The 26,599-nt window shown below is 38.8% G+C and overlaps 1 protein-coding gene across 2 annotated transcripts; it reads right to left on the bottom strand.

Moving 5' to 3' along the window:
- Nucleotides 1-105: 105 nt before the first annotated feature.
- On the bottom strand, nucleotides 106-24,178 carry SNX32 (sorting nexin 32). Of its 2 annotated transcripts, none has more exons than NM_001079757.2 (14): nucleotides 24,130-24,178; nucleotides 23,929-23,976; nucleotides 18,311-18,415; nucleotides 17,373-17,483; nucleotides 15,694-15,815; nucleotides 13,592-13,715; nucleotides 12,211-12,306; nucleotides 11,262-11,367; nucleotides 9,321-9,396; nucleotides 8,029-8,068; nucleotides 6,884-6,970; nucleotides 5,857-6,016; nucleotides 5,061-5,146; nucleotides 106-1,925 (listed from the first exon to the last, which is right to left on the bottom strand). In NM_001079757.2, the coding sequence occupies exons 1-14, from the start codon at nucleotides 24,133-24,135 to the stop codon at nucleotides 1,872-1,874; spliced, it is 1,221 nt and encodes a 406-aa protein (NP_001073225.1). In that variant the 5' UTR covers nucleotides 24,136-24,178; the 3' UTR covers nucleotides 106-1,871. The 2 variants fall into 2 exon arrangements, with proteins under 2 accessions (NP_001073225.1, XP_015143052.1); XM_015287566.4 differs by having other exon boundaries at nucleotides 23,929-23,979.
- Between the last annotated feature and the right edge of the window lie 2,421 nt (nucleotides 24,179-26,599).

Raw genomic sequence — 26,599 nt, forward strand, 5'->3', positions numbered from 1 at the left:
CCCGGAAGGACGCACGCCCCCCTGGCCGAGCAGCGCCCCGCGGTGCTGCCCCCGAGCGGCGCGCTGGGGTCAGGCTGAAGGTTGAAGAGACACACCCAATACCAAGAGGCTTGAAAAAAATTTAATGAGCTACTAACACCGAACAACGAGGACTAGTCTAAAAACTGTTCCCACAATCCTACTTAAAATATTTACAATTGTGTTAACTGTATATACATTGAAGTCTTTGTCCGTTATAGTCTATTTATAGATGAGTTCCTTAGGAATTATACCTTTATATCTGGAAGATGAACAGCACAGTATTAGTGTAGTTGCCATTAATAGAAAATAGTATATACATGACGTGAGTTGCTAATAGCCACTGGGCACTGATAACCAGAAGTCTGAGGCTATGCCTATGCAACTCAATGCAAAGAGAACGTGAAGCTGAGGAACCTCTTCTGTCTTAGAAACATTCCATGTGCAGTGCTGTGGTTTACTACACTGTGCAATTCACCCTATTTGGAAATAAACCTAGCCCTCCTTGCAGCAGTACCGGAGAGTGTAATTAGAGACGGCCACTGACATCGGTCAGCATCTCCAAACAAAACTGCCATTGACTGGAATTCTGCTGCTCTACTGAAGGGCTGCAAACCCCTACAAAGCGGCAATCCCCCTGTGATGAGTGATTTATCAAGTAAAGCCTGATTTTATGACATTCTGAGATTATACAAGAGAACAGCAGCTCTTGGAAAGGACGTGTGGTTCAAGGGAGAGTGAGAAAGCATTCAACAAATGAGCGACCGTGGATTCAAACAACATGAGGTGTCTAGAGCTCTAAATCCAGTTAGCAGGAGATACAGCGAGGCATTCCTTTATTGGGTATGCCTTTACTACTTATTTTCTGAAGCAAAGCTTCTCATTTGTATAAAAGTGGGGCAGTATTAACTTTTCTACTGAATACCCTCCTGCCAGTTTACTTTCCCCTTCTGGAAAGAAACCTGCTAGTTCCCTTAAAAAACACTTCTGCCAAAGAAAATGAAAAGTCAGCCACTAAGGTCAAAACTATGCTGGATAGGAACGTCACAGATGAACAGAAGCAAACGGATAAACCTGAGAACGCAAGTGAAAAATTACCAGGAGAGTACTTCATGTCAAACCAATGTGGTACCTGTTTTACAGGATGAAGAGAAAAATCTACTTAATCTGATTTACTAGAAAATATTAAGCTTATAGATGATACAATGTCTGCATAATTTTAGAAAAATCATTGATTTCATGGTTTATTTTACAATAATTGGATTAGTCTACAAGTTAAGGCAAACATACTAATGTATTTGCTTTTCCTTTTAAATCATAGTTATAAAGGTTACACAAAGTTCTTCAAAACTTCTAAGAAATGTTCACAATTGAAAAAAAGATTAAGTTCCTTGATATCAGTAAATGGAAAAAACTAAGACAGTGTATACAATGCATTATAGTAACAATATTCAAATATCTAATGGTAATAGTTAAGCCATTTGAACGATGTACTTCAAATGGTGAACTTCTGAAATTACTTACAAAGGTAAATGATTGGCAGCTGTATCGTAGTATTCATAACATGAACATAATTATATTGTCTAGTTTCACAAAAACAGAGCGTTTGGTTTCTGAACAATGAAAGCATATAATGATTAAACAAACATGAATATGCATTAATAACAAGTAAGCTGTTGCTTTGTATATTCTTGAGCTACTTTCAGGTCTTTGTTTCAACTCTTTTGAAAGGAAGAGCTCGCTTATGTGCACTTCGTCAAACAATTTCTCCAGGGAACTGTAAATGCCTACTTAAAGTCATGAAAACAAAATCCAGGAGGGCAGCCCTTGTTAGCGGGAGGACGGAGCGTAGCTTATGTGTCACCATTTAACACTGCCAGGCAGCTCTGCAGCAGCTGTAAGTTACCCTGCAAAAATACAGAAAAGTATGACCACATTTCCTTGTATGTTCATGGCACAAAAAATGTTTTGTTTTCTAAACAGCAACAACTTTCGTCATTAAGGGAACACGGATACACATTAAGTATATGTGAAGACATTCAAGGAAAAGACTGGTTGACTATAAGAATGCTGTGTCATGGAACTAAACTTGAAATTCAAAAATAAGCACTACTACCATTTCCGTGTTTTCTTCACAAGTTTCCCACAAAAGATCTAGTTTGGCCGTATCAACTATTCTATGCAAAAAAAGTTCAAAGTCGTCAAGTTTTCATTCTGTACACAGTGTTGCCATAACTCTGTTACTGCAGTATTATTCCCAAAATAGAAGCATTCATACATGCAAAGAATGCTGACTTTATCAATAAGCGTTAACCAGTGCTTTGCACTCTCCTCCCTATAGCAGCCATTTCAGCCCTTTTCAAGGATGGGCACTGTGCAATTCTTCTCCCCACAGATTTATATGTTTAGCTGCATGATTTAGCCACGAAAGTTTCAAAGCTGAGACTACAGAAAGCATTATCAGAACATTAACTAAGCTTTATCTCTACAGGCAAGTTCTGCCCCTCTTTCCAAACACAGATATCGTACGTCAGTTTTTAAATCATATTTAAAGCAGTCTGACTCTACCACGTTGACTTTCAGATTTATAATTGCATTTACAGAGCTGGCAGTTAAAAAGCTACCACTGCCAAGTATGCACAGGTGAACTACTGGTAAGCCAGGAGATACTTTGCAGAAGAAAAGCAAATATCAGTAATCACATTGTTTTGTGCATTCATTTATACTCAGATCACTATACACCACCCTCTGCTCACTCTAAAATAGCTGTATTCCTCCATCTGAAACCTCTTTGTAAGAAATAATATTAGATTATTAACTGTTAAGTGTATTTCCTATCAGATTCAGGCAAAATGCAAGGACAAACCACCCTGAATGCCCAGTTGTAAACATGGGAGAAACTGCTTCCTTTAAAAAAAAATCCTCCAAAAACCAACCTGAAAACATGTCTCCAAACAAAAAAAAAAGGCCTGTAATTAATCAGTACCAGAAGCCATAATTTACACATCCTTGATAAACTGTCCACACAACTACTGAAGAATCTGCAATTCTTACTTTTTCACAGTTGAAAGCCTAACCAAGCGACCAGTGGTAGATATGCAAAAGGACACTCGTTTCTCTGTCTGAAAAGGTCAGAAATCATAGCTCTCTCCTCTAATAAGGTTTTCACAACCCATATTAAGCAATTAACTATATTAAAACAGAAGATTTCTACTTTGGTCTACTGAACCCTTTTCAGACTTATTCAGAAGACATAATTCAGTTACAGCTTCAGTAGCTTTTTGTTCTTTTGTGTTTTTAAGTGTATGAGACAGTCACAAGCTGCTTCACTTGGCCTGAATTCTGCAATATGAATAAGCCCGATATACAGGAGATGCATGGGGACCTGGTGACCCATCTTTGTGGTGTATAGGATTCATAAATCTAAGGGCTCTACTATTATAACAGCTGATTATTAGCTAGTAATGAAGTCATTAATGGAATGGATTTCTTTTTCAGCTTGAAGTACTCCTGGACTGCATGCCTGTTACCTATAGCAAAAGCATGACAAGTAATCTTTTGCTCACCTCCTTACAGCTCTGCAGAAGCATGAAATAACTTGCAGTTCACAGGCCATTATGTAGCACAAAAAGGTTCTCAGTCATTTCCAGTCTCAGTGTGTCAGCCTACTGACACATAGGCACACTGTTCATTTTCATTAAGTTTACAAAGTTCACAAAAATAACCTTATTCAAATTATAGTAAATGAAGGACAACAGAGGCACCATTGCTTTTTCTAGCTGCAACATATTATATACCTGACTTTCGCCAGCATAGCTCAAAAGTCCTCTGATTTCACAATCAGAAAAGTATTTCTTGCCAACTCAGATTCCTGAGCACTAAGAATTACAGTTATTGGTAGACTGTGGTGACAGAAGCAGGGAATAAAGGACTTCTGACAAAGCATTTAACCAAATCCCTTAACTGTGGATTTTGCTTACTTCCTTCTTCTGCCAGTTCCAAGCAGGCATCTTTTGTCAATAAGGCAACAAGGGTTTTTTTTGTTAGTTTTTTTTTTTTGTTTGTTTTACATCAGAATCCATAAAAGCAAGGCAGCATATATTAATATTTGTAGGAAAATCTTTGGTTTGGGGCTTTTTTTTTGAGGGAGGTAGTTTAGTTAAAATTCCTGTCATAACACAAAGTGCAGCCAAGGCTCTAAATGTTTTAAGTATAGCTTAGAAGTTTCACCAAATTCCAGACTGTCAGTCCTCCCTTCTTGAACACGAAAGCCCAACAAAAGAATGCCTCAAAATCCAATGGTAGAATACTGAATAGGTTTATACACAGCTTTTGCACAACATGCCTGAACACATGTAAGCTACAGCTGCTTGAAATTACTAAGAAACACAGAACAGGCCTAAAATACTAATCATTAAAGAAAATTAATTCAACATTCCCTTGCTCCACTGTTAAAAAGTCTGGTCTGCTAATAAAGTATTCCTACACATTATGCTATGTGTCTGCAAAATAAAATCTTCTGTTGGCAGTGTTTAATTTAAAGGCAAAAAAAACGTTCAAAAAGTGTACACTCAGGAACTAAAGTCAGATCAGTTCTGACTTCATAAAAGTCTCGTATGATCTCATGCTTAAGTCTGTCCTATGTATCAAGTCCCCAGCATCTGGATAACAGGAGAAAACACCTTCTATCTCACAAAAAAAAAAAAAAAAGATGAGGTTTTAAAAGCTGGCAGGTACTCATGCCAAAGCAATAAATACCAAAGAGTCAGCAAAACAAAAAACCACAGTCAAAATTGTCTTCAAGGGGATGAGTTTTCCAAAGACAATTCATACCAGACCCTCAGACATATTTTATTATACCTATATTATTCTCATTATTTAGGAAAGTTGTATACAGTTTACCTTCTGGAAGATGTTTGTCAAACTCCCCTCCCTGGATGTAGGAGTGTGTGTCACACAAAACTAACACAGGCGTTTTGGTTAATCAAGCATTTAATGCTTAAAACCAGTTGAAATAAAGGCCAAAAAAGGACCATAATTACCTTAGCATGCTTTAATTCCAGTTCTGCTAGTTCCACTAAATTTTTTCTGAATGCTGCAACTCTTCTTGTCTTGAAGTCTATCAATTCTATATAAAATAAGATTGGATTCATTAATAGTATTATTGCTAGAGCCCTCAACTGTTAACTGACTTTCCTTCAAGAAGAAAGAGGTTAGTGATGTCTCATCTAGAAGAACAATTAGCCAGATTTACAGGGTCAAACAATTCCTTTAGCTGATAAAGACAGAAGAGCCTTGTACGAATCTGCCCCAAACGAGTCAGATGACTACTTACCCACAACAACCTTAGCCTAAAAAAGAGTACAGTTCCAGGAAAGAGGCCAACATGTAAATAATACCGCTTTCCTTCACAATTACTGTAACTCGGCATCTTTAGTAAAACCTCATTTCATGACCCCTCCCTTTTTTAGTATCATTGTTGCAACAGACTGCATAAAACCAAAAGGTGAATTTAAACAGTACTCAAAAATATCAGGCTTGTCTTTACTGCTAGCAATTGTCCTTTCATATCCTAGTCTATGCATATAAGTGAGGGGTAAAAAATAATCTGCACCTAGACTTTGCTCTGCCAAGCAGTTACGACATAGATATTATTGCCTAATGAAGCTATCAGAACCGAAGGAAAATGTCATTAGAACTGTCCAAAATAAACAAATACTAATTAAAAAAATAACACCTTTGCTTAGGAAACACAGAACAAAAACTTATTCTCATTGACAGTAACTTAAAATCCATTATTTCTCAAGTAGTAACACAGGATCAAAAGGTACCCAATACCTTGTTTTGCCGATTCAGATATTTTCTCAAATTTCTGACAGCATATCTGCTGAGTAGTTTCAGCTTGCAGCACATCTTTGTTTTTTGCTCTTGCTTTATCCAATGCCTTATTAGCATTTTCATAATCCACTAGTGACCTAGATCTTCTATATAGGAGATCCTATAAAGTATAAAGGCCATACAGAGTTTGCACCAACGTACTCAAACATTTTAGGATATACAAAGTAATAAAGAAAATTAGATTAAAAAAAAAAATCAACCTTTCTTCCTGTATATTTAACTAAATTATTTCGTTCACTGTATTTCATTCTGCAAGTCACAGGAACGTCCATACTGGATCAGACATGCAATTTAATACTGTTTGGTCTGCATATTGTCTGACAGAAGCTAGCACCAGATGGCTTAGATGATACTGTAAAAAGTCTAAGAGAAGGCAATCACGGGAAATTTAACAGCTTTTTAGATTAGAAACAACCTATACTTAGATTACAGATCAGAAATACAAACAGAGCTTAAGAAATAGCAGTATTCTTTTTTTTGTGCAACAGTTATTGCTGTGATCTAAATACAGACTCTTTCTGTCAAATGCTTCCATATTCTACTACTTAATCATCTTATATCAAGCAACATTAAGAATGAGTCTCCGTAGGTATAGAATATCCAATCTGCCCACATTTTTGTATCAGCACTTACAGAGAACCTGGAGTATTTATCTTCAATATTAACACGAACAAAACAAATCTGCTTGCAGTCTACAGCTTGAAAAAAACGTATCAAGTGCTCTTCTACTGTTTTTAATTATACTGCATGTTTCAGCCTTGACAAGTGGTTCGTACAGCCCAAACAACTGCACTGTTATTTCTTACATAAAACAGAGATAAAATTTGCTCAGTTGAAGGAAAAATAGCAGGCTGGAGGTGGTATTATTTCAGCTTCGCAATTTAAGAAAAAGCAGTGTGTTTCTCCCCCCACCCACCCTTTCTTAAAAGAGGGACGCCAGTCCACCAAATGCAAAACATAAGTTTACCTTAGCAGCTTGAGATTCCCTTAAGTAGTATTTCAGAAGATCAGAAAGTTTAAGATCTTCATCAGCAGATACCCGGGCCTCTATTTTCTGGAAGAAAAACCAACAGTAAGTAAAAACATTGATTTAAACATCTACATATCAGACATATATTTGTATGATGTAAATACAGTATGAACTATGCAGCAGTGCAAGACATTGTCTTCTTCTAAAGTTAATCACGCATTTGTGATACAATACTTAAATGTGCATAAAGAAAAATAGTATTAGTCTTTTCTATGAAAATGTGACAATTGGCTTTCTATCTTAAACAAAAAAGCCTTCTCCCCAAATCCTATTATTCTTATTATACACAGGGGAAAAAAATACAGAAGAGAAACAAAAACTTATCTGGTATGAAGAGTTGTACAAGAAGCGTAGTTTTCAAGACCAAATGCAAACAAATTTTAAGGCACTTTAGTAGAGCAGCTGTGTAACTGAACTGCATTAAATGGTTCAAAATACTACTCCATAAAAGTTGTATTTTGCATTATTATACTTAAAACAGACATCTCTGTGAATGTAGAGTGCGTAAACGCATTTTTAAAATCTTAATTTTAAATTTAAAAAGTCTAAAAAGTAACGTTTGAGGTCAAAGCAAGTAACTACAGAATGCCCATTTCCTTCCAAGTACCTACTTATGTAGGTACAACTGTTTCTGTTTAGGAAAGTAACACACTTTTCATTCAAAACATTTCCTAATTTGTGACCTGCACCTGTAGAAACAGGGCTTAACTTCAGAAACAAGAACCACGATCACCTTCTTTTTTAAGGATTACACTTCTTTTTCTCTTTAATAAGTTCTACGATAACTGAGTATGAAAAGCAGTCTAAGCATTTCAGAGGCACAGCACCTTTACTAACTTATTAAGCAGAAGACAGGAAGACTGCCAAAAATTTAGTAGACCAAGTACTCCTGAAGATCAATAATTTTACAAACAGATGACTGAAAATGTATGCTTTTTCATTCCCTAATGCACACTGCTTACACATTCAATGTCACAGTATCCATAAAACATCCCCATCCTAATGCATAATTGACACAAGATATCCTGGTACTTCAAAGACAGATACAAAGAATATATCTACAAAGGTTGCAAGATACATACCCTTGTTTTATCAAATAATTCTGATACCTTCAGAAAGAACCTGTAGGAAGGAAAGAGCTTGTATTACAATATTAACTTGAACAGTCAAATCAGCTTTCTATAAATCAAAATATAGTCTGTGTATGGCAATGAAGACTGCAAATGCACTGCTTATAATTGTCATTTACAAAATCCAAAGAACGTTAAGAGTTTCAAACTGCAGTACTTCAAACATTTGCAGTACATTCAAACATTGAAAAGGTAAGAGATAAAGTGTAATGTAGGGATGGATTTTACTAGCAAATAATTGAACAGCTCCTCGGAGATCCTTTAACTTCTATAAATTAACCCCGAAATACCACCATCCTGGTTAACAGATCTACACAGTTACCAGCTCTCCCTCATTAATTTTCTTTAAACAGTAAACATGATACGTGCCCTGCTTGGAATTCAGTAAGCTTGAAAAGCACAGCACATCTTCATCACAGGAGATGATACACATTTGGTACAACAGCAGACTGAGTTATAGCTGTTTCATTTTGACAGGAGACAGATGTGATTCCTGACAGACTCTAACAGACTACATCAAATCTCATTATTATAAACAAAGTAACTGTTTATAATCATTACTGTAATCTGTAAGTTATCACAACGTTTGGAAGTATATAATTATAAATCAGGTAAGTTGACAAAAAATAAGTCACCTTTCTTATACACCTATCTACTGTAACACTAGTAAATGTTCACAAGCCTTAACTGACATCTTTAACTAGTTAATTTTTACTTACAGATACATCAAACAGTTCACATTCAAGCAAACCACTGAAAAAGTGAAAGACAAATATCCATACACAGAAACCTCCTGCTATTTTCAAAGTGTTTGGAATTTCCATTCCTTTACTTTCCTAATGGCAGTAAATGGGTTGCCAGAACAGCAAGGTTATCTTTCAAGATGCTGTTACAGGAATGTCCAAAAAATCTGTACCCTCAGACCTGTGATACGCCCTTGTTGCATACACTGAAGCACTTAGTGAGAGTTGAGGCTTTGCCTATTCCGTGAGGGCTCTTCCCCTCAGTATCTCTGGCTACAAACTACAGAAAACAACAGCATTTTTCCCAGGTAATTATTAAAGCAATAATACTAAAGCAGTCTCACGTTACAGAACAGAAACGCTAGTGAAGAAAATCTCTTAACAGGATACATCTGCAATAAATTCTGTTCTTCTCATAACAAGAGTGCTACCAAACTCAGCAGGTCATCATTAAGACTGCTACTTAGCAAATTCCCCCGTAAGCTATTAACAAAATCTTACTTGCATATATCTGTGGAGTCCTGTGTTCCTAATGCATATAATGAAGAACCGATTCTATTATAGTCATCCGCCACATCTAGGAAAAAAGCAAGCACTAGTTTTACTATTTAATTTCTCTCCTTTCTGGAAATCAAGTTCCTTTATTTCTTCAAGAGTATTCTGTTTTGTTTTTTTTTTCTCCTGTTGTTGCTTTGTTTTTCCCTCCTACAAGGAGCATGCTTTAATACAAAAACAGAAATAAAATGTAATTTATGTCATATATTATGAAGTTCACACAACAAACGTGGCTCTCTTACCAAGTCGCAAAGACTGTAATTTATCTAGGGATATTCGGTACAACCGAGTATGTTTATTGTGCAACACTGTTAGGTTTTATCTTTCAGAAAATTTACAGATTCAATAGTTGAAGTTCAAATTTAAATTCGAATCTGAAGTTCAGAGCTATTTAAAAAGAAATGAAAACTCCGTGTGCTTTATTACACTGAATACCAACTCTGAACTACCATAATACAGTGCTATATGCACATCTTTTCTTGCATATGTTTAATTTCCAGGAAGCCCTTACCCATCAACAATTGGTTACCAGTTGAAGAGGAACTGGAGTTAAAGCATTTTAAACAATAAAATCAGAAGCAGAGTTTGTGAAGAAGGCTGCCTGATCTGACTAGTGAGATATTGCTACACGCAGACTGCTTCTTTAAAAACTTTTAGTATGAACTCAACAGATCCAAGCAATGATTGGGAAACTGTATTTGTTTCTTGTTTTTGGTATTTACAGAAATGCTTACATTTGCAAAGTTCCTGGATGAACTACCCTAAACATAGAACAAAGTCTGAATCAACTCTTTTTTGATTCCTCAGAAGAAATTCTCTTCATTAAGCTTTGACTTGCGTTCAAAAGATTGAGTGGGTCACCATCTATCGAATTCATTTCTCCATAAATCCCAAGCTAATTAGTGTAGCTGGTCACAGTGAAAAAAGGTATAAAGGTAATCATTAACACTGACTATATTCACACTTAAACAAATACATTTTCTGCTGGAAATAGGAAGACAGTCACTCTGTAAGCTCTGATGTTCTCTGTAAATCACGAGCACGTTATCAATGAACTACAGATTGCCCATTTCCAAAATAAGTTTCCCAAGTTATGGGAATTCCCACTGCTGTTTGATAGAAGTTGCCAATAAACATACAGGATTTGAGTTAGAGAAATTGAAATCAGGGGCAATGAAAGTCAAGCTTTTCATAGTTTCTCAAAACAGTTATATGTTCCTAAACCAAAGTTTCCTATTTTCTCAAATATGCATAATGCAATTGAGAACATTATGTACAGCTTCAAAAAATGACATTAGCTAGCATTCAGCTTTGGAAGAAAACAACTAGTCAGAGAATCTCACCTCAGCTACAAAAAGGGTCTCACAAACCAAGCTACTGAATACAAATTCCAATTCCCACTCTAGAAGGTTGAAAAATAGAAACCAGACCTCCCAGATTATAACTAACAGCCTGAACAGGAGTTTGCTACTCAGTAAGTCAGTGCAGTGCCTAGCAGGCTAAGAAACTGCACTCTGATAACCACAAGCTTAACTAACAGAGAGCAATCTCATGAGGAGTAAAATCACAAGTAATGCTCTATTACCCACTTCACAATTTAAAGACTAAGAATCAATCAGTCTTCAAGGAAAAAAAAAGTACATAAAGTTTTATTTCTCTCCAAAGGGACCGAAGACTTCTTCAGTGCTGAAACATGCTGTTCATACTCCATCCAGACTATGGTAGCAAAGGTTATACTTTGAAAGCAAGATTAAACTTCGTTTTTTATTACCAGAAGACTATGCTTTGAGAAATTCACCTTTTTTTCTAAAAAAGTAAAAACTATTGCTCCTCACAAATCACCTCTGTGCACTCTAACACAGCTCTCCTGCTGAAAAATGAACTCACTTTTATGTGATCTTGTCATTTTATCGGATTTGGCAGAGGCATCTTTGACTCGATTGTGGTATTCTACAAGGAATGTCCTTTCATGTTCAAAGAAATCATCCACATCCTGGAAAGAAAAAAAAGACAAAAAAACCCTCAGATTTCACTCATTCTGTATAGTGCAAATTATACTGAGAAACTGTGGATATACTGCTGTTGCTGTGACATGAAATGGAATCTGCTTTTATCTAAAACATCATCTATGTAAACTGTTTCCCTCCTTACTTATTTAATCATGATTTCACGTTTTATTACAAATTTGTAACAAGTGTTTCAAAGGTTTAAGTAACTAAACCTGAAGTGAAGGAAATCAGTTAGCTACTACCTATCACTTTGCTGATAGAAATACAGGGTGAATGTCAAGGACTTAATCAAGGACACTAACCTAGAAAAAGGCAGGATGGGGTAATAAAATACTCAGTTGTGCAAATGCAATGGTCACAATAGAGACAATACAAACTTACAGCATTGACCTTTATGACAGATTTCTTTCAAGTTCGCAAATGTAGGTAAATTTAAATTGCTATTTTGTTACCATTTAAGATACGTGGCTTAAACTACAACTCTAAAATAGCATGGATATTCAATAATACCTAATAGACTACAACACAGGCTTTGAACAATGTGCTTTTTGAGTAACCATGGCTGGTTATTTGAACTTTATATATTTTTTTTCCATCTCATAATTAATCCATGGTTATATCCTCTGCCCAGCAAATTTGAAATTCAAGATTTTATGACTAGGAACTTCAGCGCCATTAATTTGCTTGCAAATGGAAAGTTAATACTAGAAAAAAAAGACCAAAAAACAGCTTCTGCAGTATTTTAGTTATAAAACCATTATTTCAACATTAAGGTTGAAAGAAAACGTTAATAAGTTTCTAATCTTGATACATTAAGTAGCAACTACCTTTACTCCTGAAACAATGACACCATCTGCTGATTTGACCATATTTTTAAAGAAGTCTTCCAGTTTCTCCTTCTTATTTTTCCCACGAACGCTCAACTGAAAGAACAAATTCATATATCAAGTTATTTCATTTGCTGGAGGTAACAGAAGCTTTTTTTTTTTTCTTTTAACTATAGAAAGACATACCCAAACTTGCTGCTTCTAAACCAGTTTTCCTGCTCTCTACTTATCCAAGCTCTGCATTAAAGGAAGTAAAGCACCATGCACCCAGAATAACAGACTACTGATTTACTACTGTCCTTTATATCTATAATATTCTTCCCTTAAATAAAATTCAGCAGTATTCCAGCAAATATAGATGATATCAAATTAATGACATATGTATGTCAGTTATCAATAATACAGTATTTATCATGCATAGCATAACTTGAGTTAAGCTTTAATTACCAGATTTTGCTCTTCTAAGTGTAGAATGTCAAGTCTCACACTTTGAGAAACTAGAGAAGCATTTATCCCTCACTGCATTGAAGATAATGTTGGTTTCAGCCTACTCACACTTCTCCTGTCCAACTGAGTTTGTCAAGTTTAAGAAAACTGAGTTCCTTAAAAAGCTGGCATTTCTAAGTCAAGCAACAAGAGGATTCTCTGTAACACATTTTGAAGGTAAGTACGTACTCAGTCGAACCAGTATTTGTCATGATTTCTACTTCAACACTTAATGTTGATTTTTGCAATTTTAAAAAAGCAACTAAAATACATTTGCAGAACGAACAACCACCAGCTCTAACACCAAACAGCTACTAGGAACTCAGATTCCTTTCAATCAATTAAAGATCAGATAGCAACTCAGTATATAACATGTGTATAGCCACAGAAGCTAAGCATCCAGAGAAAATTAAACGTTTCATCTACATTATTAAAAAAAAAGGGAAGGTAGGAGGAGCTTTCTTTGTCATAATGCTTTAGGAGAAATCCTCTGGTTTTGTAAGCAACAGAATTTAAACCATTGTTCTAAATCCTAAAAAATTTATTACTTGTTTTTGTTACACCAACTCCATACCCCACCTCAAGGTTCAGTCAAGGAATAGACCATTATAACACCATGTGAAATCAGCACCAAAAGCTAATCTTTTTGATCCAAAACATAATAGATTCCCATTAATATTTTTTATTCTGACACTAGAGCATTTGGTTGCCCCAGTGGCAGCAGAATGAACTCCCACAGACATAAATGAATTTGTAACTTAAATACAAATATGTCCAGTATGAAGGAACTGATGCAATTTGCTCCAGGAGGTAATGCTTTCTTAATCAATTTTCCACTCCACCATAAAAGTACATCTTGATTTCTCTTGCCAGCAATTTAGTTTTCAATACTCACATCCTGATTATATTCCAAGAAGACGTGGAAATTTAAGTCCTTTCTCAAAATAGGGTGTGCTGCCACACGACACAAGAATACTTCATGCATTGCAACCGTCTTCTTGAATATTGCCAAATATTCACTGAAAACAAAAAAAGAAGACAGACTAAGAATTTCACTTGAAGCAATAAAATTTGAGATAAGCCCACTGAGAAGCTTTAAGAGATCCTCAGTATGGACACAACATTTAAGCTGACACAGAATGAGGTTATCATTCTGATACCTTAATATGTATATATAGACACACAAATAAAAACAAATAGTATAATGTTAATACGAGGGGGAAATTTGAAGCCTTAATATATTACTGATAGATTTTTAAAGGAGACTCAAATACAATCTAATTTTTAAGACTAACACAGATGGGTTTGCTGCAAATGCAATTTCTATTGTGTCCTTTCAGTGCCTTCACAAAAGTCAAGAAATTGAGATACATCAGTTAGTAGATAGCAGACATGCAATTTCCTTCCTCCCCATCTCCATCCCCTTGCCTATTTGCACCCTCCTTCCTTACTTAAACATTCATATCATTTGGTTAGCTCTTTAAATAGCAGCCTCTTATTCCATGATAAAGTACTTAGCCCTTTTAGGCTGAAGCTTACATGGATGTCTTGCTTCATTGTGGTTCTAAAAGTGAAATTAAGTGCTGCCTTTGGTGAGTACAACCAAAACAATCACATTTAACCTTTACAGTTGTGTAGCTGCTCAAATCAACCAACTCAACTTTAAAGGAAATATTCATTTGTGATTTAATTAAGAGGATGGCATTCTTATTAAAACAAGTTTTCTAAAATTCTTTTTGCTCTGCAAATTCAATCAGTAAGAGGTAACTTCTCTAGAAACAAGGGGCTCTTTTCCCCATTCTGAGGTCAAACAGTGAAATGATAACACTTTTGCTTCCACTATGTGCGAGGAGGTTAAGATTTACATACCAGCAAACCAGCAGGGCCAGTGTTGGGAGATGTTTGATCTCAGTGAGAGTAGTAGTCATTCAGTGAAGACAAAAAAGGAGGATGCAGAGGATGGAGGTGGCAGTAGAAGAAACCCAAAGTTTTCTGTGTTATCCAACCCCTAACCAGACCACAAGAGAATCATGATCAGGGCCGCTGGAAAACCAGATTCTTAAAAATGTAGTGTTTTACTAATTTCCAGTTCTCTGCATATGAAGTGTATATCTACTCTGCTATAAATTACGTTGTATGCAACACTAACACAGAGTTTTAAGATATCTGCTCACAGCTGCTGGTGTTTGGAGAGAAAACATCAGTTCTAAGAGTTCTATGTACTTCTCTTGCCAATTCAGAGCTCTTGATAGAAGCAGTCTAGAAGCAGTGTAAATATACACTTGAAAACTGAAACCAATGACAGGAAAAAAGATCAAAGAAGTGAGTGCATGACAAAGAAAGTGGAAGGAGCCAGGAGAAACTTTATTGTGTAACTCAACATAGAACAAGAAGACTTAGTTCAAATGTTTCAATACATACTAAATTGACAGTATGTGAAGATGCTATTCTCAGGAAGTATATTCTCATTGTGCAAAAAAAAAAATATTTCAAGAAAAGATTTTCTAGTAATTGCTGTTTTTCTTAGGGAACAGAAGGTTGGCATCTATGTTTACAACACCAACCACATGGAAAAATCCCTAGTGCAATCACTATATGCATAGAACTTATTTTTTGTTACGTTCATAGAATGGGGAACACCAGAAATAAAAAAAGACAAGGGCTACCTCCTCCCTTTCCAAGTGTTCTGTGAAGAAAAGGATCTAACTAGGTTGTTGTTTTTCTTTTCCTTATAAAAGAATTCTCAAGAACAACCTGACTTTCTTCCTCTTTCAGAAGCTCGTCTGTGAAATAGTCATAATTTCTAAGCAATGATTTCTACAATTTTCCTAATGGCTCTGATCATGATCACTAAGATAACCTTGGTTATGTAGCAACCTGATTCTCAAGCTTTTATCTCACAGAGAACCACTGCAGTGAAATCAGAAACATGGGACAGCAAACAGCACTAAAATTTGAAGGGGAAAAAAAAAAAAGGTTGTAATCAAGTCTACATACGCCTCCAGTTCTTGTTTCATCTTGGTGAATTCTTCTTTAGTCATCGATCCTTCTCCTTCTCCAAGCTTCTGCAATTTCTCCCTTGAGGCATCAAAGTCAGGCCTGGGTGGCGCTGGTGGGATCTAGAAACAAACAATTTTTTCAAATTTGCTTAACTTCTGTTCCTTTACTGAATAGATACTTTTTGACTGAGAAGCTTGCCTGCATCTTTTCAATACATGGCTCTCTCTTTTGTCGTTCAGTAAGGCATTTACACTTAAATTCTCTCATGAATGAGTTAGATACTTGGAGTTAGCGTGCCAACTTCCACCAAATGTCCTTGAAGATTACTCAGGAGCTAACTAAATGGCTTCCGTAGTTCAATTACAACAGAATTCAAGCAATATCTAGCTTTCCCAATGCAAGGAATTAAAACTCAACGTTGTTCTTTCATAATTAGTTTTGGTTTAGCTTATTTGGTATGGATTGTTTCTTGTTGATAGAAAGAAAGAATTCTACAATTTCTTTCACACCACTTATAACTCTCAAAATTATTAAATCAAAAAAAAACCCACATGCTGTATTGTTTGCAGGAACCAGTTTTTTCTTGTAGCACTGCTGACATTAAAGATATATCTGTTGAAATAACAAAGCACATAACAAACAAGTCCCTAGGTTATTATCATAACAGTATTGAAAGAGAAAACACTGCAGACAAACTGATCCTGAGTTGCTATGAATAAAAGATAGAACAAATAAAGGTAAAATGTGCTCAAATTTAAGTTCACTTATATTTGTCCATTACATGAATGCATTACAGAACTATTAAAATCCAGAATTTACTCAGACAACTGTTGAAAACTAGTTACTAGAGATCAAAGCCCAGTCACTCCCAACATCTCTTCTTACTAAAAAAGACCAGCTCAAGAATAGTACAACATGTCACAGACTATCATAATTGTAGTCATTAGTCAATTAGAAATACACATTTAACGACTGAATCAGTAGAGCCTCTCATACAAACACAAATACCTAACTTTCACACCAGGATACTAAGTACTTCTATCCATAATTAAAGTATGAATGGCAGCATCCATTTTTAATAGGCATCCCATCTTAAGGTGACTATTTTGAGGGCATATCTTCCTTGGATACGTGAAATAAACAACAAAACATCAAGTTGTTAACTTACATATTAATGTGCTCCGTATTTCTAGATGGTTTTTGGTGTGGGGTTTTTTTTCTCCCCTCAAACTGTTTTACGGTAAAATGATTCTGATCTTCAAAATGGAAACTGAAAAAGCCTAATTACTAGTGCTCACTTACTGCACTCTGCCACTCCAGATAAAACAAAGGCAACATGAAGCTCTCAACTAAGTTAAACATTAGCTTAGAAAAACAATATTACCAAGTTATACAGTCTCCCACACGTCAAAAGTATAGAGTAAAAATATGCTAGGATATAGATCAAGCTACTTGTTCCTTAGTATTAGAAGACAATGACAACCACAGTGATTTTCCTCCAGGCTTGCTTCAAACATTAATTTTGTGTAATTGCATAAAATGAAGTAATAAAGCATCTGATCTCATTTTAGTAGGAATGAACACCTGCTGTTTCCATCAGATTTAAAAGCAGCCTTGAGTACTTCTCATGTCCACAGAAACCAGCACACATAAAACAAAGGAACTGTTATACTTACAATATAGCCAGCATAGTCCTCGTTCTCCACAAAGGAATCATGAAGCCAAATAAACTCTTCATGCTGCCGAACAACAGAAAACTCACTTTGTTTGAAATTTGGTAAGGAACTCTGGAAAGGGAAAAGGAGGAAGAGTTATGAAACAACAACAGAAAACAGTTTTTCATTACTATATTCAAAAAATCCTGAAGGAATATTTAAGTATATCCCTGTAAAAAATAATCATCATCATCATAATATCTAGATGCTAGAGTTAAGTATTTTACCAAAAGTTCATACAGCAATAATTACTCCCATCTCAACTAGTGCATCAAGCAGTTGGAATGGTTTGCCGAGAGAAACTGTACAGTCTTCACCCTTGAAGATATTCAAAACTCAACTGGACAAACCTTGAGCAACCTGCTCTGCTTCACTCTCATTTGATGGTGGAAGTAGGGAGAGGAGAAGGGACTAAATGATCTCAAGAGATCTTCTTCAACCTCAACTATTCTGTGATTCTGCACTCAATAAACCAACAAATTTACAAAAAGAAGTCAATACAAGCTGTAACTAAAAATGACTCCTAAATATAGCTGCATTATAAAATGTATTTTTAGAATCTGAAGCCATGGCTAGCGTAAGTAAAAAAACTACTCTGAAAAATACTGAGGTGTATCAAAGATTCTACCTACAAATAGGGTGATTCATAGGCATAAGAATCATACGATAGCACATCAGTGCAAAAAAAGAATGTTACTTTATTCCACACATTTTTTTTAACTTCCATTTTTTGTCATCATTTCCTTGAGCACCATTGCTACAGAGTCTCTTAAACATGAGATAATGCTGTTCTCTCATCTCCTTTGGAATATTTTACACTTGCTTCATAAACACAGTTTAGGTAAGCTTTCTTTTTTTATAATTAAGAAAACGTTCAATGTACAAACCCAGGCTTTTACCTTTGTATGGACAGTGAACTTCACTTTGTCCCTCTCACTGAGTGCATCTGAGATATCCACTTGCAGAGCAGCATCAGTCTGGAGATCGACATTTATTGCTCTAAGCTAAACAAAGAGAAAGAACCTATTTAGCTTAAATATATAAGCTAAACATACAAACATATATTAATTGCATTTCCCTTATACTTCCCTTGAGAAGAGCCCCAAACTAAAGTGATGAACACCCTTAAAAGACTGAAAATAATTCATTTTAAAAAAGCAACATTAAATAATCATTTCCAGCAGGAAAAAAAAAGCCACACAACTGTAGTATTTCTTATTGCACACACGATCATATAAATTTCCTTTCTTGTATTCTCTGTTAGCATACCATGCTCATTTCTGTGTATTGTTCACTTGCTAGTAACTGAGGTGGTCAAGACAAAGTACACATGCAGACAGCAGCAATTCCAGCAGGCTTCTATCTTCATTTCTCTACTCCACCCTTATTGCTCCTCTTACGCATGCTCAACTGACAACCAACATCATGTAAAGGTAATTAAGAAGTAACTAACAGTCATAAAGGCTCCTTTAAGAAAAAAAGTGGCTCTGTATTTCAAAGGAAGAGCTATTAAAGGGCTGGTTTGCTCACCCTATCTCACACTGTACTTTCGTTTAAGATGCCCCACGACAGATCAAAAGTGCTAAACAAAAAAAACAATCAGAAAAACCACCAAAACCCAAATCCTCTGAACTTCACAGAGCTGAGTCCTTTTGGACATATTTTTACCTGAAAAAATATGATAATCTCTTGAAAAATAGTATAAGAAATGGCAATAAGGCTAGGATTCCCTGGTTTTTTATTTTATTTTTTTCCCATGGGAAAAAAATATGGGAAAGAATGGGAAAAAATCTGAACTCCCACAAAATACTTCAAGCCACGAAAAAAGACAGCAAGACAATCAGGTAGAGAAGAAGATGACTACCTGAGCACAGCGATCAGAAGAGGCAATGCCTGGCAGTAAGTAGACCAAAGGCTTCACCACTGCTCAGTGAAACTAACTTCACCTTACTTGCACTCCTGTTCTAGAGCAATTTGTCCCATAACAATTTCATAATCGTGATCAACCAACGTTCTGGATGTTTTTACAACTACTAAGGCCAAATCTGAAATCTTCTACAATTGCACTGCCAGAAATTATTTCAGTGTCATGCTTGCAATGTTCACTTTTTACTGAAATGGTTCCCTTTGATGTTGCATTTATTGCTAGAAATACTACTTTCTTCAGTATAAAAGTGCTTTTCCATACAAAGTTGCAGGCTTTTTCCTACAAGATTTCTCAGGAATGCATTTTGAAGTCCCAGCTCAAGTACAAAAATGCATTAATTATCAGCAACGTGCAGCACAAAGGCTGCACGCAAGCAAATTTTGAAGGGAACTCTGCAACACGCTGGAACAGCATCAGGACAGAAGCATCAACCACCACATCTTCTTTCCCATCAATTACCTCAACCCTTTTGTAAGTTTCAGTGGCCAGCTCCCACTCTGCCCTCAGTGCACGGCCAACTCTGCTCCTTATGCAGTAGCAATCAGACTACTTGAGCTTACAATTACTGTATTAAACTAAGCCAAATCATACAGCCTGGAGTACCCTGCGAGGCTGGTTCACCAGCAGAATTATCTTCCTCACAGCAAAGCTGCAAGTCATTACATAGTGAGTGACACATTCCCACACATGACACAGGGATTTTTGTTTTGTTTTCTCAAGTTCAGAGGTTACTGCCTCACACAAAGATGTGACATTAGCATGCAGTGACCCACTGCAGATCACATCTATGAAGCAGAATCTCCCAGCTCCTACTGTGCTTCTCAAGTCCTTTAGATCTAATTTAGGAAAGAAAAATATCATCTGACGTTCCAAACTCTGCCTTATGTCAAGACACCACAATTCCCCAGCTTGCAAGAAAGTTTTCAGTGGTTACATTGTTTGATGCACTTCTTGTTCTTCTCCAGCCCCACAGAAGGAGCACAGCGGAGTACTCTCAGAAAATAATCTGAATTAACCCAATGTTGGGTTTTGTTTTTTATTCCTTCACAGGTCATAACAACTGCTATAAAAACATTTTGCTTTCCTTTCTGAAAAAGTGGTACAGTACGAAATTGCAATTCTGTAAAACAGCTCTTCATATTTATTATGAGAGGTTATGCAGCATCTAGCATTTCCTATGGGACCCTTTGCACTATTTACAACGTTCAGAATGAAATCCTCATCTACACTGAGAAAAGGAAGAACCACCTTAACCGTGACAACTCCACTCACCGCATACATTTTTAAAAGACTAATTGTTTGATTTAAACTGAGTTGAGTTTGTAACGATCCTGAAGAGTTTAATCACATGTTAAATTATGCTATGCAGCCTGACTGCCAACAGGGAACGTTTTCATCTGCAATGGTAATGAAGCATTCAATGAAAAGTGTCGAAGACAATCACAAAGTTGAAAGACTCTAAATTTATTCATATGACACAACGGTTCATACTGTATTAGCGGGAATTAAAATCACAACATCATCACACAACAAAGTTAAGCGATCTCTTCATCACTACTCCAAAAGAAAGCTGCCACCAACTGGTGGATTCTGAGTCATGAACAGAGTAGGAAACGAAAATAAAATGCTTCAGAACTCTCCAAAGTTTGATTTGGACCAAAATGAAACTATTTTAAATTCTGGAAAGAAATACGGGCGGGACAAGTCCCTCCATCTCCTTTCTCCTCCCTCCCCCCTCAATGCAATACAGCACAGCACAATCGCTCTATGCTTAGAGACGTGCTCCACACTTACGCTGAATGTCTTGCAAAACATAAGGTAAGTTAATTTAGCTGCTTTGCAGTTTCCTATGCTATACAAACAAAGTCCCTTTTTCATTCAAAGTCCAGAAAACGCCAGAAGCCAAACACGGGGCTAACCAATGTTACAGTACTAAGAGAATGCAGTGCAATTAAAGAGTACTTAGATGCTGAATCTTCTTCAAGGACCAATTAGACTTCGTATGATAATGAAAAGAAGCCGGTAAAGACAAGGGAAACTACCAAACCTTACATTCCTAGGCAAGGTCATCATTTAACAACAGTAAGTAACTACACAGCCCTTAGCTTTCAAAAAGGTTAGAGAGAGAGGATCCTTTCTTCAACTGATTCTTTACAGGCAGATAAATACACAAAGGAAGAGAAATAAACAATACTTTACACCAGAAGAACACCACGCCTCACCGCAGCATCAAGTTTCTCACAGACCTGTTCGAGGGGATAGCACACTTCCCCTACATGAGTACACAGGAGCATTAGCCAAGCCAGCTGAGGTTTATACAGATTCAATATACACAGAACAGTTCTAGTAGAGCAATACTCTATCACCCTTCTAAAACACTTGTTGTTTACATTAGAGAGATCACACAACAAAACGCAACCAGGAACTGAGTTACTCTCAGTGGACTCAATAGTATCTGCCTAAGCGAGATTTAAAAAAGCAGTTCCTGCAAGTTCACTTTATGAAAACTATTTATAAGCAGTTCCTGCTACAGACCACCCACTGCTACTTCCTCAAAGACGATTCTCAGTGCTCTGTTTTACAATCACCCAGAAAAGCCTCCATATGGTATAATACAATTGTTAAGAGAATTTGGTTTATGTGGCATCAGCATAAACTCCAGCTTTCCTTTCATCCCATCATCCTCACATTAAACTTAACACAACTGTAGCTGACCAACGCCATACTGAAGAGTTAAAAGCACAGTCGTTAATCTCCAAATTATAGAGAGGAAAGAATACTCATTTCAAAAACTAAAAGCTAATTACTCTAACCTGAAATCGTAATTCACACTTTCAAATTAAGATTCGACTGGCCATTTTTTAATCACAAACAGGAAGGCAACAAATCAGAACTAGGAAAATGCTCTATGAAAAGCTGTTTATTTTCACTGCCGCTAAGAAAAAATGTTAGGGTTTTGAAGATAAGAGCACAACAAACCTATTCATGAACAGACTCTGCCTGTGTTGCTTCTGATTAGGCCTTCTGTATCACAATCAAAATAATCAGGTAACAGCCTATGTTTTAACCCCAGAGATTTACAGAGCAGTGTGAAGAAAAAAAGCACGACTAAAAATAAGAAACCAAAACTGGAGAATAGAGAACACTGCTTAATTTCTCGGTGCTGGATGCTAGAGGAAGTGAGAGGAAGGGAAAGAAAGAAAAAGAGGACTGCGCTTGGCCAACTGAGATGATGTAAGTTGTCCAACAGCACAAACAAGACTGCTAAGAGATTTTTAATGGCTTTAAAATTACATTGTAAACTCTGACTACTTGGGGCCTCAGAGGGAAAATTAAAACACAATCAAGAAAGTTTTACACATTCTATCTACATCCTCAGATAAAAAAGCAACCTAATCATGCACTCCAGTGCCTGTTCCTAAATACCAAAGAAAACACACGTGGAATATTATTCAAACCTCCTCTGAACTAGAGCTGAAGAATTAGAACACAGAATGGCTTGGGTTGGAAGGGACCTCAAAGTCCACCCAGCCTGAACCACTGTCATGGACAGGGCTGCTCCCCACCAGCTCAGGCTGCTCAGGGCCCCAGCCAGCCTGGCTTTGAGCACCTCCAGGGATGGGGCACCCACAGCTTCTCTGGGCAGCCTCTGCCAGTGCCTCACCACCCTCTGAGGGAAAAATTTCCTCCTAGCAACTAACCTAAATCTTCCCTTCTTCAGTTTAAAGCATCTCCCCCCCCTGCTCTAATGTTATCTGCCTACATATAAGGATATACAGAATACACTTAATTCCTGCCGCATGCTTACAGTCAAAAATCACAAGGTACTGAACGTTAGACTTGAAGCTTGAGTATGACATACGTGATACAAGTGTATACCAACATGGAGTTGTTCATTGGTGTCTTTAGCAATGTAGTAGACACAGCTCCTGAAATAAGCAGCAGCAACCAAGCCAATCCCTGCCATCCTGTCCAGCAATTGCTCTCCTATCTCACCCAGCCCTTCACAAGATGCCACCTGATAGGTCAGCCTGAATGAACCACAACAGATTAGCCTATTTGTTGCTTAACTGAGGCAGGGAAGTTAAAGATGAATGCAGCAGATATAATGAGAAGATAAGCAGAGGACAGAAGAGCAGGTCAGAGAAGCGTTTTCTCAGTAAGGAACATCACCGTGGCATCCGCTCCCAACAAGAGAACTTCTGTTCAATAAGGAGCTTATTAGGCAATGCTAGCCTGCAATGCAAACGTCCCTTTGTTATCCACGGGAACCCCTGGGGCCTAAGGAAAGCACAGGGTGCTGCGGGCGCAGGGCCGCACACCCCCAGACCCGCCGCCCGGCTCCTCACGGGGGAGGGGAGGCACAGCGAGCGCGGCCCCGGCGGCACGCACGGATCTGCCCCGGCTCTCCAACAAAAGCCCCCGGCAGCTGCCCCAGGAAACGCGGGGACCGCAACAAGGGCAAATCACAGCAAAACACCCGCACAAGGGACCCCGCCCGGGGGAGGCCGCCCCAGCCCCAGGCCTCGACCCCGAGGCGCGGAGGCCAACCCCGCCCCCGCTCCCCGAGTGCCACCCCGCGTTACTCACACCTCGATCCTCCTCCGAGAGGAAATCTGGGCCGTCGTCAGAGCCTTCCTGCTGGGCGCAAAGAGGAGGAGGCGGCGGCGCGGGCCACGGCCGGCGAGAGGGAGGAAGGCAGGGTGGGGGAGAGACAAAGCGCACAGGTTAGCGACCGGCCGACCGCGCCCGCCCAGCCCCTACCCCCGCCCCGACCGCCCGGACACCCACCATCATGGCTGCTCGCCGCGCTCCCGCCGCCGGCCCTCCCCGCCAGGCCGCCCGCAGCCCAGCGGCGAGGCGGGGCTGCGCGCGGGGGCGGAGCGGCGGCGCCTCTCGCGAGGGAGCGGTGGGTGCGGGCGACTCGCGCCCCGCCGGCCCCTCCCCCTTTGCCGTGCGGGCGGTGGTGAGGCGGGGGCGGTGGGCCCGTGGCGGGAGCGAGGGTCTGAAGGGGGAGCGTTGGCGGCCTCTCGCAGTGCCCTCGCCGTTCTCCTCTCTAGTTGCCGCGTTGCTCCCCGAGCTCCCTTCCACTCGCTGCTTTCCGTTCTCGGTTTGCCGACGGCAGCGTGGCTTTGTTCACGCGTGCGGAATTCATAAAGGACGCGCAGAGAGCAAGGCAGCAAAACCTCTGGAAGCAGGCAGCGCTGCCTCGTCCCTGACCTTCGTCCCTGGCCATAATTTGCAGGAGAGACGGGCTTCCGCAGCATCGTGCCCTTCTGGGAGCACGTGTGAAAATGACAGTGCAATTATGCTGCGCTAGAAATAAAGCGGTTCGTTATCCCGTTTTGGTTTAGGGGCAGTTACGTGGCTGGCGGCCGCAGAGCCGATAAATGCCCCTTCGCTGAATGGCTGACCCTGCACATAGCAGGGGGGTTGAAACTCGATGATCACTGTGGTCCTTTCCAACCCAGGCCGTTCTATGATTCTCTGATTCTATGATCAAACAGTGCAAGGAGCAGGGCTGCGGAGGGCAGGGCTCCAGGGCCGGGCTGCCTCTGTGGGTGAATCAACCAGAACAGCAAAGAAACAGCCTCAGGGTGGGGCTTTACGATCACAGCATAAACTGATCCCAGCCGGTGCGGTTGCTGAGAGATGGTGGCAAGTGTGGACGTTAGCAACCCCTGGGCATGCAGGCAGATGAGGGAATTGATCCAGCTGCAAATTAACCCGGCAGCAAGTGGCTGGTTTCCATCCTAGCTGACTCCGCGATGCAGCCAAGTCCACGCCTACGTGAGCACTAACGGGACGGGGCCGTCACCTCCAGCAGCACCGCGGGATCAGGTGGGCCTGAGCCGATCAGGAAACTACACCTGCAGAAATCCTATTCCTGCAGCCATGGGATGAATGAGCAGAAAGCTTTCCGAGTTCCACAGTGCTTAGAAATGTGCCTGGCATTCGGAAAAAAAAAAGGAAATTCTCTTCGGGAAATTTTTCTTAGTGTGTGGAAGAAAGGCCTTTTGCTATGCTTTTACCGTGCTTTTATGATGCTTTTTGGGTGTGATTCAGAATTCTTCAAGCCGTTTTCATGCACTCAATTTCTGTGTTGATACAGGTGTGTGCAGTACTACCCAAAGTACTGACTTATTACTCAGGTTGAGAGAATTGAAAACATTTTACAGGAAACTGAGAAACAGTATGTGATCTCTGTTTAAATACCAGTCTGCTCATGCTGAAAGGGTAAAGCCAAAGTTACGCAGGAAGCTGATCTGTGCGAGTTTACCTGCACACACAACAACATCCTGTTCTGTGCACAGTCTGTGCTCAGTGCCGTGCTACCACTCCACTTAACAATGATCTAATCTTCTGGAAAAACTTAGAGCAGTGACAGAATTACCTTATTTCTTTAAATTGTTAATATAGTATTATATGACCAAAGTGCTCCAGTCGAAGAGTTGTGAAAAGGCTTTACAAGTAATAAAAAAGACAACTGCTTTGTTCAGATTGCTGAGGAGTCCACAGTGACTGGTATGAGTTCAGCAGGATGACCATCTTAGCAGCATCTAAAAAACAAACAAACAAAACAAAGCAAACAAAAACAGGCTATATGCCTTTGCAGCGTAGCTCTGGAAGCAGTTCAGATGGTTCTTGGATGGCACAGAGGCTAATAAGTGCCATATCCCAAAACAGCAGGACTACTGTGGCTCTGAAGGTATTCGGTACAAAACAACACCAAAACTCCGAAGCAGAAATCTTATCTGTGATACCAGTCTTTTGTGCTGCACTCATCCCCTCTCCCTGTCGTGCTCTACTTGTGCTCCATGCTCCTCCCCGCTTACACTACAGTGCTTTCTGCTCGCTCTTTGGGCCACAATCCCCTTTTCCTCTACGTGATCTGTGGCATCTTCATGGAAGGAGAAGAGTTGCTTATGTATACAGAGATCTGTGGCTCTCAGGACGGATGTGAGTGAAGTCTGGAAAGGTCAGTGTGCATGTTAAAAATGAGTGATGTTGGACCATTTAGCAGAATTGGCACTAAGAACTGAATGCAAGTCTCCATCTGCCATGGGGACGTCCTAGTTACTGGGCTAGCAGACTAGAGAAGAACACTACCTCTTCTCAGTGCTCTGCTGTCAAGGCTCAGTTCAATACTCCTTCACTGAGGCTGTAGGATCACGTTATGTTTCCTCTGACAGCTCATCCCACCTGGGGAATTTCCATCTTGCCTGTTTGCACACACTCCTATATGTCTACACGACAATAG

The sequence above is a fragment of the Gallus gallus genome, chromosome 5, assembly GCF_016699485.2.
Source record: "Gallus gallus isolate bGalGal1 chromosome 5, bGalGal1.mat.broiler.GRCg7b, whole genome shotgun sequence".
Lineage (NCBI taxonomy): Eukaryota > Metazoa > Chordata > Aves > Galliformes > Phasianidae > Gallus > Gallus gallus.